The sequence below is a fragment of the Limulus polyphemus genome, unplaced genomic scaffold (assembly GCF_000517525.1).
Source record: "Limulus polyphemus unplaced genomic scaffold, Limulus_polyphemus-2.1.2 Scaffold2, whole genome shotgun sequence".
NCBI lineage: Eukaryota > Metazoa > Arthropoda > Merostomata > Xiphosura > Limulidae > Limulus > Limulus polyphemus.
The window spans coordinates 2,589,608-2,602,851 of record NW_013665612.1 but is presented as its reverse complement, the minus strand read 5'-3'; the positions used below and the strand labels follow the sequence as shown (position 1 = coordinate 2,602,851).

Genomic DNA, 13,244 nt, shown 5'->3' with positions numbered 1-13,244 from the left:
GAAATCAGGAAGCTCGGTGTTTTCCTAGAAAAAAAAAGCTTTCAGTAGAAATGTTTCGTAGAGTATGTTTTCAGAATTCTGAAATGATTTTGCAAAATAAACAAAAAGTTTAAAATAAAGAAATACATTTTTGACTATAAAAGCAAAGCAAAAAGCGAATATTATGGGTTTTTTTCGTCGTTATAGCCCTCCAGTGGCTCAGAGGGTAAGTCTAGAAGGCTTATTACGCTAAAAACCGGGTTTCGCTACTCGTGGTAGGCAGAAAACAGATAGCCGATTGTGTAGCTTTGGGCTTAACAACAGACAAGAAGAAAAAATCGGCGTAATAGCATTTTTGGTTTCTCACTTCAAATAATGCAATTTCATCTATAAAATACAGTTTTAAGTAAAGTGGAAAAAGGAACATTCGCAAAATAATGTACTAACTTTTTCTAAAGAGAAAACAAAACTGATCAAAGTTTTCAATGAAATTCATTTCTGAAAAGTACTGGCAATCGAATATAACTGAGAGTAATACTGAGATCTTTCAGATGATAGATGTTAACGCATTTATTAGTTAATAATTGTCTGATGACTTAAAGTTCGCACAAAGTTAAGAAGTTATAATATAAAATTCTGTAAAGTTTTTGGTTATTTCCGTTAGTTATTTTTTCTGTACAAGCATAATTTTCCATGGAAGGTAATTACATGATTATCTATAACTTCCAAAGAAAAAAATACACCAGTCGTCGGTTCGGTTTCAAAACCCATTACTTTAATTATTTTAGCGTTGATTAACATTCGAAAACATTCAAACGGACACACTGTGCTATGAAAACATAGTTTATTCACAACAATGAAATAGCAGAGTATTATGTTACAACAATGACATAAATTTATGATCAATTAATGTGATAAAATTGTAATTATTTAATATTAGTTTGGCTCTGACAGGAGCTGGATTTCGTCACTTTGAACCACGATAGTTTGGCTTGTTTTCTTTAACTGTATATACATTTTTGCTTAAACGAGAAAGATCATTATGTTCTCGACAAAGCAAACAAACTAAACATTAAAATCGCTGTTTATTAAACTAAGTAAACTGCCTTTGGTAAACAGACTGACTAGATATATATATATTCATGTACTGTTACTGAACAGATTTAATTGTCATCATTTAGAACTGGTAAATCTATGTACAATCCACACAGGCATTAATATTCTTATTTCAACAACATAGAAACGCCAACATTTTTTTTCTCCATGGTAGTACAAGCCAGTAATTCAGGTAATTGGTTGACATTGTGTTTCATCGTTAAGGTAATAACTTATTTATTTTGTATAATTCCCTTGTTCGCATAATTAAAGTACAGAAAGGACTTTCACAGAAAAACAAAAAGAGTTATGTAATATACCTATGTTTCCTCATAAAAAAAGTAAAATATATTCTAATCATCAAACAAAGAAAATATCGTATTTGAAATCCTTTCAAGATTGTCTGTAAAGTACCAAACGTGACACGAAAATAAGTGTTACAACTGCCAGTTATTTAACTCTTCGAACGTGCTTCAGAGTTTAGTCTCAGTGCTTCTAAGTAAGGCACATTCATCACACTCCTATGGCCAGAAGCACGACCATCCACTGAGCTGATTTCTTCTTCCGGTTCACCGTCATTTTTAGATAGATTACACTCAGTAGGGCCGGTGCTCTAGTCAAATGACGTTTACCTATCTTGATATTTTGTTAAAATATTGTAACGTAAGCACACACACACACACACACTGAGATAACAAGAACTTGTACTGGAGATAGAAAAGGGAAAACCAAGGTGAAGGAATATCTATTTTAAAAAATGAAGACATTTCATGATTGAAGTATGTTCATATAAATCTTTCTTTCACGTGTAATATCGGTGATGTAAGATTCTATGATCGAAAATGGTTGCAATAATCAATAATTTAACTCTTTGATTATTTTAAACTCAGCATTAAATCTGTGACACTCAGAGAAATTTGAGCTTGGCCGTTAAATCTTCCTTACGTCTTTCACGGACACTGTTGTTTACTAGTAGATTAATGGTGGACAATGGAAAATGACCAACGAAGTTACTTGTATTTAGTCACAGTTTCCAAAGACTAATTATCACACTAAGTGACCAGGCATCTCTTCCTCAATTGTAATTCCATCTGGAATCTGATCCCGGTAGACGCCCGGGCTAGGTCCTGGAACATTAGGGTTAAAGGTGCTCAAAACTGGCATGTTATTAGCAGTCCTTGAGACAGTGAAAGGGACGTAGCGAGCGTCAGCTGTGACGTTGTATATTTCTCCCCCACTGGCTGCTGTTCTACTTGGTGGGAGAGGGGGTGAGTTGTACTCAATTCTTCCGTAACTAACCTGAATAACATGAGATATAAAATATACTTCTTACAAAAAATTAACAGATATATTAAAGATTAAACACACAAGAGATATTATTGATATATCCAAACATCTTGAATAAACCAGTTACAACATGTGATGGATACCATACTTATAAAAATACATATCAAATTACTCTTATTTCAACAGTTTGATTTTGGGAGTATAAGTCAGAAACAGGAAATAAAGCTCATAGTAACACACTTCAGGTAATATTGTTCAAGAATACTGTTGACAATAAGCTAAAGAAGTTATTTATGCATGACCTGTATTTTGAATTACTTTTTTGGACACCTATATACAGTTTAAAAAAGGGTTTGTTTTCTTATCTGTTAGTGAATTAACACAACGTATCATAAACCTTACCTTTTCACCCAGTTTTTGGTTAAAAGCGTTTCTTCTCAGTGCATCAACATAAAACTCTTCTTCAGTCTCATACAGATGTCTATGAGATAATTCTGGTTGTGTATCTAGAGAGGATTGTATCGAGCCTAGCACAAAAAAAAAAAAAAGAATGAATGAAAGTAAGCCTTTTATTTTTAAAATAAACTGAAATACAGTTCTGGGTGTTGTATTGTTCAATTTCACAAAGTTACACTGTGAAGTTTGGTATCAAACTATATTTCTGAACATGTGTATGTGTGTATGAGGGGAATATTAAACTTAATTAAAATGAATTAAATTTCTTAGATACGGCTGTGACAGTGGGGGGGGGGGGTAGAATCATTCTCTTTTGCCAAATTACTCCTGTTTTTAAAACTCTCTGCACATCACTGCACATCTGCTGTGAATGCTTTACGTAGGACTTAAACAGAATAATATACCCCATATACGTGATAAACAGATAAGAAATGTGAAACAGAGTCGTATGGTGACTTTACGAAATTAAATTACACAGGTATTACTAACGTGTAACTCATCATGAATGTTTTCATAACCACTTTCAGAATGAGAGAAATATCTAAAAACACGATGAAAGGGAAAATTCGCAGTCAAGGAAATTACGATAGTACTGTTTATATGTACGTATGTATGTGTTACATATCTGTGAAATTGTCAGAATAATATATTTGTATTAAAATTAAGTTAGTCCTGTCTATTTGTATATGTCAGATCATTAACACTTAAAAAAATCTTTAAAAAAGTGCAAGAGAAGCCAAAGCCTATTTTATAAAGTCTTCACCAATCTTTAAAAAATAATACTCAGATATTTAAATATCTCTAAACACGTGGTGGGATATATTACACTAAAAATATTTAAACAAACCCAAATTGTTTCATTTGTTTAGTCTTTTCGCCAAACACTATCAGTTTATATTATTACTGACATGGCAATGAGGCAACATTACACAAACTATTTAAATATTCGAAGGAACAAACAGGAACATTTATGCTGTTACCTTCTGGTGGGTATCTACCATAAGGTGAGCTATGAGGACTTGTTCCGTCAGGAATGTAGGAATCTCTATCCTGATCAAGCAAGTACTTGGCAAGAACGGGTTTGACAGGCTCTTCCTGTAATAAAAAGAGATGTATTATGCACGTATTAAAGTAATTTGATTTAAAATTGTAATTCTTCGACTGGACGAACAGCTTCTCGCGACAAAGGTTAAGCAGCGGAGATTACTTATAAGTCCGTCAATTAAGAACTATAGATTTGAGTAACAAACACTTTCACCCTGCTTATGTTAGGCTTACAATGAAGATATTGTTTAACGTATTTCGCGAGAGATGGGAACTAGATGATCCGCACATAAACATATTGTTTAACGTATTTCGCAAGATGATCCACACATAAACATATTGTTTAACGTATTTCGCGAGAGATGGGAACTAGATGATCCGCACATAAACATATTGTTTAACGTATTTCGCGAGAGATGGGAACTAGATGATCCGCACATAAACATATTGTTTAACGTATTTCGCGAGAGATGGGAACTAGATGATCCGCACATAAACATATTGTTTAACGTATTTCGCAAGATGATCCGCACATTTTTCTTGCTATCAGTTTTCATAACATTGACTAGTGATCGTTTAATCATTTCTTACAATACCAAGTGAGTATAATCCACTAATTTCTTATAACACGGCCTGGCATGGACAGGTGGTTAGGGTACTCGACTCGCAATCTGCGAGTCGCGGGTTCGAATCCCCCGTCACACCAAACATGCTCGCCCTTTTAGCCGTGGGGACATTATAATGTGACAATCAATCCCACTATTCGTTGTTAATAGAGTAGCCCAAGAGTTGGCGGCGGGTGGTGATGACTAACTGCCTTTCCTCTCGTCTTACACTGCTAAATTAGGGACGGCTAGTGCAGATAGCCCTTGTGTAGCCTTGCGCGAAATTCAAAAACAAACAAACAATTCTTATAACAATGATTGGCTATCATTCATTAACGCAATTAAAAAATTATACAAACGTGTGGTACAAGTCGTATAAACATATTTTTCATATCTGCTTACAACTTTTAATCTGAAAGACAGCCCCTCGAATATGCCTATATTATTAAATTATATTTCGATATCATAATTACGCTAGTTGATCCACACTTTGATAATTTTTTATTTCATCTTTACAGTTAGCGGTGTTATATTTCAGGGTTACCTTTTGAGCTACACAATCTTTTCTAGTATTACAAATTAAAAACTCGTGTCACACATGTGATGGCATTTTATAATCAATTTCATTTCATCCACAACAAATATTTATCCAACTGAGCTCATATCTATTGCACAAATTATTGAATACGTTAGTAACTAGTAGACTGTAGTAGCAGACATTGATTTTTCTAGTATGAAATATTCTTGTTTATAACTGGTGGGAAAAAATGATAATAGAACTCTGAAATAATAACGTTGTTGACTTATTTAATTATTTACTTAATTTAATGAAATACTAATAAATTTACCTGGGCAACATTAAAATATGAAGAGCAACAATATAAATGGTATTAGATTCTTATCCGTAATTGTGCTAGCTTTCAAAATAAAACCATTATTGAGTATTGTCTTTTAATATTGAGTTTATTCTATAATTATATTATAGACTTTGGACAGTATTAACGTAAGGAGAAAAGCTCAGTTGCAAAATATCATACAATTTTCTTTCAAGGATTACATTTTCTATAGAAAGAACATTCCTTTGTTGCTAACTTTGCTAGGTCTTAACCTACTGAATATTCCCCAGTGCTCGGTCCATCGGAGTAACCCTCACTTTTCTCAGACGTGGAACTCATGGTTTCTCCATTCACTGTGTCATTGTAGCTACTTGGAGCATACATCTCGATTGTGGCAGCCTTACTGCTGGTCTGGTCGCTTTCTTCTGAAGCAAATGTTATTTGATATAAAAACTACTGTTTGTTCATACATGAAAACTAAAAATTCAATTTTATATGTTTCTGGTAAAACGTAACAACGTATAATAACACCAAAGCAGCATAGACATTCACTTCAATAAAATATGTCAAAACTCGACAACTTAAGCCTTAAATATGATAGGGGCAGAACATAGCCTAATGGTTAAAGTGCTCGGATAGTAAATTTGAAGATTCATGGTTCGTGACCTGTTGCCGTAAAAAACGAAATCCACACTTTGGGGCCTTAAGTGCATTACAAGAGTATCGATCAAATCGGTAAGACAAGAATAGCTCAAAAGAGTGGTGGTAGCTGTTGCTTAGTTGTCTTCCTGTTAATTCAAATTACCGATGTTTATGTAACTTTTTGTTTAGCTTTGCGCGAAAATTCGGAAACCAACAAAAGTCAACTAAGATGAATTAGGTTAAAGTAAGTGCAACTTTGATATTTCTTAGATATATATATATTTTTTGGCAAAAAAATTGTTTTCTTTTTTGCAGGGAGTACCAGATCAGATTTTCTAAGTTACAAAAGTTATAAAGGGCACATTTTTTTTAATCGAATGGCAGGCACTAAAACATACAATGTACACTTTTTTAAACATGTCTCACGTAGATCACTAAGCATTACGGAATTTCTAAAATTTCGAAAGTTGTACACTTGACTCATATCAATATAATTTTTGAAAAATGCGACAAAAGTTTGATTTCCCTTGATTAAGGTTTCTCTGAAAAATATTTAGTGACAATACTTACTCTGACAAAATGTGGCCAGTCTCCGCAATACTTACACAAGCAGCATGCAGAAAAAAAAGAGATGCAAACAAGTTGGAACATCTATCTCATTCTCTAACATATCAAAAAATTTATAATTGACCTCTCTTCTTCGTCTTTCTTTAGTTTGCAATAATTTACTTATAATGTACTACTACTACTGTAAATTTTTGTTTTGTTTTTCTGTTGCCCTTAGGAAGGTAAGTTCAAAAAACGTCATATTTTTCTCCACAAATAACCTATACACTTTATAAATTTTTAAACAGAATTTGAAAAATCGATCAGCAGACGTAAAGAACTACAAAACAACAATCTCTGATAAACCACTTTCCTTATATATGCCAAGCAAACGTAAAACAAATATTTTTTTTTTGACTCCAAGGAACAGAGTCGTTGAAGCGAGAACAGAAGAATGAGGAATAGTCTCAAAAAAAGCAAATCGACAAAAGTAAATTCGATAACAATGGATTTTCCAAAGCTTCCAATCGTGCTATTACTTAAACCAAATAGCTTAGCATGTTTGTTAAATAGAAGAATGTAATGAATAGTTCAGAAAGAAGCTAAGCCTAACTAACCATGAACATTAAGAACATAGAGAAACTGTGAGAAGAAGAACTTTTCTACAAGCTAGTGAAATTTATAAATTTTTAGTGATTTCAATTATATCTTTGAATTATACGACTTAATCAGTTATATATTTCAATTTAACCTTATTGTGTGCTTGTGAAATATTTTGATGAAAATTTATAATTTTCTTGGTTATTTTAGTTTATTTGATTTAACAGTAAAATTAAATCAAAGATGCAGAGATGTTTCTTAATTCCAGGTGTCCGCTGAAACGCTAATAAATCTCAGTGCTTTGATAATGTCGATCCTAGTTCCTGACCAAATGAAATAATTTTTAGATTTTCATCTTCTATGTTAAATTATTTATGAGTTAAGCACCGACACCTTCCTACCGAATTCCTCTCACACAAATTTCATGATAATTTGTTTTCACTCACAAGCGGTATTTTAATTCAATTCAGTTTTTGAGACATGTCTCTAGAAATCAAATTCATAAATACTCAGTCAAAAGATTCACAGGTTATCATACATTCATCGCCAGATAATATCCTGTTCAGGCTGATGACGAGCGTCCAAATGGTATAAAAACGATGGTAATGTTGGGGTTCGTGACATAATAATTTCGGTATTCTTTCAGAGAATAACTGCGCATTGGAAATATTCTATTACTTCCCTGTTTAAATTTACTCTTTTTCAATGTCAGAACTTTCACAGAAAAAAGCTTTCTCTCCTTAAGATTTTTTTTGCGTAATTACTGTCGTTCTAGCCAATATCAAATACTTTTTTATTTAACTAAGATAATTAAAAAAACAATCAGTCATGGGACACACCTCTCTGTGATTGCAGGAAAATGAGTGTGACGACGAAATATGCAAACAGTTTGGTCTATAAAGATGATCAGTGGTTGACTCGGAAGTCATTTTGAACTCGTACACCAAACGATGAGTACATGGAAAGAGCTAACAGGATAGTTGGATGTTATTTGGGGAAAATGTTTGTACGTGATATTGGACAACAATTAAACATTCCCAGGTCGACAGTTGACAACGTGCTGAAGAAATGGAAGTCCACAGGAGAGAATGAGCCCAAGAAACGACCAGGTAGGCGTAAAATACTGACTGACAAGAACCGACGTGTCTTCAGAAGGCTGGTTATCTCATCTCGCCATCAGACTATAGAGAATCTGTGTTAGGAGATGCGAGCAGCCACAGGCAATCCTATGAATGTTTCCACAACACGTCGAGAGCTGCATGCCATGTATTTTCACGGAAAAAATTCAGCCCACAAGCCGTTGATAACAAAAACAAATGCACACCGTTGATTGGCATGGGGCAAGGCACACCAAACCTGGACCGTGGATCAATGGAAATCAGTCCTGTGGAGCGACGAGTCATGCTACACGTTCTTCCTGTCTGATGGACGTGTTTGGGTATGGAGGATGCCTGGAGAACGCTTATCACCTGAGTGTATTGTCCCAACAGTAAAGTTTGGAGGTGGCGGTATCATGGTCTGGGGGTGTTTCTAGTTGTATGGACTAGGTCCACTGGTCGTAGTGCATGGGTCCATGAACGCTGAGCCTTACATTGTGGCAGTTTTATGGTACCGGCCCTTACATCTTCCAACATGATAACGCTCCGTGTCACGAAGCAAGGACTGTGAACACGTGATTTGAAGAGAATAACATCGGAACATTGCAGTGGCCAACACAGAACCCCGACCTCAACCCGATAGAACATCTTTGGGATGAACTGGAACGCAGAATTAGGGCAAGGCCAAGACGGCCCTCTTCAGTAGTGGGGTTTGTCAATGCTTCAAAGAAGGAGTAGAGCATAATACTACCAGCTTTCCTACCAGAAATAAGTAGACAGTCTTCATTGAAGCAGTCATTAAGGCCAAAGGCGGGCCAACACGTTGATAATTTCTTGGAAAAAAAGACATGTTTTATCTATAACTGCTGGTGTCCCATGACTTTTGGTAGGATAGTGTATAATACGATGTAATAACATAGCTACGATTAAAGATTTCTCACTTCAACAGGGTCATTAGGGCTTATAGTAAAATAATTCAATAACTGTCAATTTTGTGAGAAACAAAAATACTTATTCTTTTTTTCTAAATTTTTTAGTTTCACTTATTTCAAGCGAACTTTACTTAGTTTAACGATATACTGAAAGAAATATATACGTATCCATAACCAATTACGTTAGATACTCATTGCACGTACCTTCTTCTAGTCTTTTTTTTCGCCTTCGTCGAACGAAACAGATAACAAGTACTACGTTGAGAGCAAGCAAGAACGTTCCTACAATTGATACAGAGACGATGATTATCCGAGGAAGCTCTCCTTTCTCAGAAAGTACTTTTGTTATGGCTCTCTCCGTTTCTGCATCGGGAACTTCACCTTTGGTTAAAAAGTACATATGCATAAATAGGAAGCACTAACATCAAATCCCGCTTAACTGGTTTTATGTTTGGGTGGGGCAAATTTGTGCAATAGTGAAACATGATTAATTAAGTATAGATTATTATTTTGTATTCCATAAGTTCAAGTTCATCTGAATAGTATGAAATAACATTTATATAAAGGTTTGTTTGCAGTTAAGCACAAAGCTACACACCACGTCTGCTCTACCCACCACGGGTATCGAAACCCGGTTTCCAGCGTTATAAGCCTGCAGACATATCGCTGTGCCGCTGAGGGGCATAACAAGGGTATATTACGTGCCAACGTAAACCGTAAACAGACCTCGTTCGTAAACCAAAGAAATACAAACGACTGTACAACTTCGTGAAACATGTGCTTTAATGCTTTAGTGATTAGTCTTGATAGAACGAAAAATACAAAAATTAGAGAAGATTTAGATGTAACATTAATACTGGAAACTATTGAAAGAATAAGTTGAAATGGCATGGTCATACACAACGAATGGAAATATATAGATATATCCCGTTTCTCGGTGGGTCAACAGTAAGTTTACGAACTTACCACACAAAAACCCAAGGTTAGATTCTCCGCAGTGGATACATCAGATAGCCCAACGTGGCTTTGGGCTAAAACAAACATTGAAATATAGATACCCAATGAATAGTATGAATTGGGAACCACAAGAAAGAAGGCCACATGGAAGATGAGGTGACTAAATGGAATAAAGGGAACTCTTGAAAGAGGCCTAACTTTACTATTTACACCTGTCTTTAGGGCTTGTGCTGAAAGTAAGAAGGAAAATATTTTAGCTATTTGCTGATAAGTTTCTGCGACTGTTCGGGTAACATAACTAAAGTATGAAAAAATAGTTTTTACTGATAATTTCAAACAAATGTAATGTGCTAGCGTTTTCCTCTGGTGGGACATTGGTAAGTTTAGGGACTTACAACGCTAAAATTGTGGGGTTGGACACAGCTGGTGGTCAAATGTGGCTTTGCTCTAAAACAAACAAACAAATGTTAGCACGTGTGTATACAAAATAGCTTACTTGATGTCTTGACTTTTACGATGTCGGTTGTAAACTCACTAGCTCCCATTTCATTGAATGCTTGTATGCTGAGAGTATAGTCCATACCTACACCTAATCCTGTTAGATTATATACTGTAGCATTAGGAGGGTGTACATCGGCATACTGGTAGGCCTCGTAGCCATTTTCTTTGTAACGAATTCTGTAAGCTTGCGGGAGTCCTCCATCAAATCCAGGATTCCACTTCAACATCGCAGTGTTATGATCGACATTCAAGACCTTCATACCGATAGGTGGGTCCGGCTGACCTAAATGCAATAGGTGAGAAACAAATAACTCCTGACAAAATAAATGGGTGGTGAAATTGCATATAAGTAATAAACGCGAACGTTATATGCACCTATTAATAACAATTGAATAATTTATCGGTACTAAATAATTTAAAGTTGCATATAATGTGCTCAAACTCTTTCGCAGGAACGTTTTACAAATGATAGTTTCAAACATTACACTTTTGTTGAAATAGTTCAGGCTTAAGTAAATGTCTAAGCAAATGTAATCGTGTTTAAATGCAGCACATACAACAATTCTAAAAACATGAATGTTTAGCTTAAATTATCTCTACAACTGAAATGCTACTTATTTGTTGAGTCTAGAATAACTGTTACTTACTTGTTGAGTTTAGAGTAATCTTTACGCTATCGAATCCTAGGTCATTCCTGGCAACGCATTCATAAACACCGTAATCGTGATTCTTAACATCTTTCACATAAAGAATGCTCTCCCACGTGATAAGATCAAGCTTGGATACTCCAGTAAAGTATTTCACAGGTCTGATGCTACCACTAACAGTGGCACCCTCGTGCGACCACGTGAAAGTGATATTTGGTGCACCATTACCTCTACAAATTAGTTTCGCAGTTTCACCTTTCTCACTGGCAGCTTTTAACAGAGGCGATGACTTGTCAATTATGGGCTTGTCTAGAGAGAGAGCCAATGAAACGACATTATTTTAGCATTTTATAATCATAATACAATCATAGCAAAAGCAAGTTATATTTTCGATTGAACTTATATGTTAGACTGGAGAATATGTTTCGAAATGCGTATATCTTACCTCTCCGAGAAGCTTATAACAGAACATTAAGTTAGCTTTGAAAACTTTGAAGGTGGGACTACCATAATCATTCTGTTGGATCATAATAGTATATTTGGAACCTATTACTACACTAATTATACAATAATGTACCAAATATTTTCTCCTTGTAGAAGATCCAGAGTTGGGTTATGTGTTATAATCACAATATAACATTTCAACTTTAACTAATCGTTTCTTTACCTTATTCTATGTACTTGTAAGTAATCACATATTCAACTAAATATACCTGAAACCATTCCAACAGTTAATACATCAAACAGAAACTACAGTATGAACATTTAAGCTTTACTTAAAAATAACAAATTTTCGCGAAGTTTTCCACCTCGTGCTCAGTGGTAAGCTGGAGGGTTTATAATAATAAAACTCGTGTTTCGATCTCTGCGCTGGATACAGTACATATAGCTCATTGTGCAGCCTTATGCTTAACAAAAAACAAACAAAGAACCTTATGGCGTAGCTAAAAAAAGCAAAAGATGGGGGGTGGGGTGGAATTAGCAAGAGGTATACAATCAGAAGATAAATAACTAATAACATCATTAGTAGAACTCTTTTTCTACCTCCTGCAAAGCATCCGGCCTCCATCTGAGGGGTAAACGCCTGCTGGCACGACCCATGGGATTGCCACTTAGTACTCAACGCAACTAAACAAACAAACAGATGGACAGACAGATAGACAAACAGACACACTAACAAATAAATAACTTAAGTTGAAACGTACGTTTCACTACCAGGTAGGATTCCTTCAGATGTTTAGGTCCAATACCATTATCTGCTACGCATTGAAAAGCTCCCGAATCTTCTTGAGACACATTGTAGATCGTTAAAAAGGAATGGCCGTTTTCCAAATAATGCTTTGTCCGGTTCATATCAAAGTCAAGTCGACGCCAGAATATCATGTTATCAGTAAGCGGGTTGGCACCAGCCACGCATTCTAAGTAAGCGTTGGTACTTTGTTCGACCATAGTTACTTGGGTCACTTTGGATATGGTCGCCGGATCTAAAAACAGCAAAATTACGTCACGAAAATTATATTGTTTTTAGTTAAATCAATAAGCATATCGGAAGAAGTTAAACAGCAGTAAAGGTGTATCGATTTATAAGTTCAGGTATTTCTACTTTTCTAGCTATTCATCATTACAAAAGTTAATTCAAATAATTCAAAACGGAGTACGATACAGGTATACAATTAGTTGAAAAGAATAGCATGACAAATGATAATAGTGAATAGGCAGGGGACAAGAAAAAAAATCCCTGTTGTATAAATATACGAGCGAAGAATTTCTGCCCACTGGTTATATCTATTCTAGTATGAATGAATTCAGCAGTTATATCAATCAATATAAATTCCTGTCTATAGAGCTCTTAAATGAAATAAAGAAACATCAAAAATATCTATCTATCTAATAAAGAAACAGCAAAAATATCTATCTATCTATCTAATAAATAAACAACAAAATACCTATCTATCTAACAAAGAAACAGCAAAAATAGCTATCTATGTATCTAATAAAGAAACAGCAAAAACATCTATCT

At 34.8% G+C, this 13,244-nt stretch overlaps 1 protein-coding gene across 3 annotated transcripts in view; it reads right to left on the bottom strand.

The window, feature by feature from the left end:
• Positions 1–830: 830 nt before the first annotated feature.
• The window catches only part of LOC106466744 (nephrin-like), a 98,084-nt gene continuing 85,670 nt past the window's right edge, over positions 831–13,244 (bottom strand). The window contains exons 15-23 of one of the 3 annotated variants that reach the window (XM_022395649.1): positions 12,430–12,708; positions 11,225–11,533; positions 10,573–10,860; positions 9,324–9,500; positions 6,515–6,544; positions 5,579–5,727; positions 3,798–3,912; positions 2,764–2,888; positions 831–2,373 (exon numbers count right to left, since the gene is read on the bottom strand). In XM_022395649.1, coding sequence (XP_022251357.1) covers positions 2,122–2,373; positions 2,764–2,888; positions 3,798–3,912; positions 5,579–5,727; positions 6,515–6,544; positions 9,324–9,500; positions 10,573–10,860; positions 11,225–11,533; positions 12,430–12,708 — 1,724 coding nt within the window. In that variant the 3' untranslated portion in view covers positions 831–2,121. The remainder of the gene's footprint in view (positions 2,374–2,763; positions 2,889–3,797; positions 3,913–5,578; positions 5,728–6,514; positions 6,545–9,323; positions 9,501–10,572; positions 10,861–11,224; positions 11,534–12,429; positions 12,709–13,244) is intronic. The other 2 variants (XM_022395697.1, XM_022395741.1) reach the window with 2 other exon arrangements.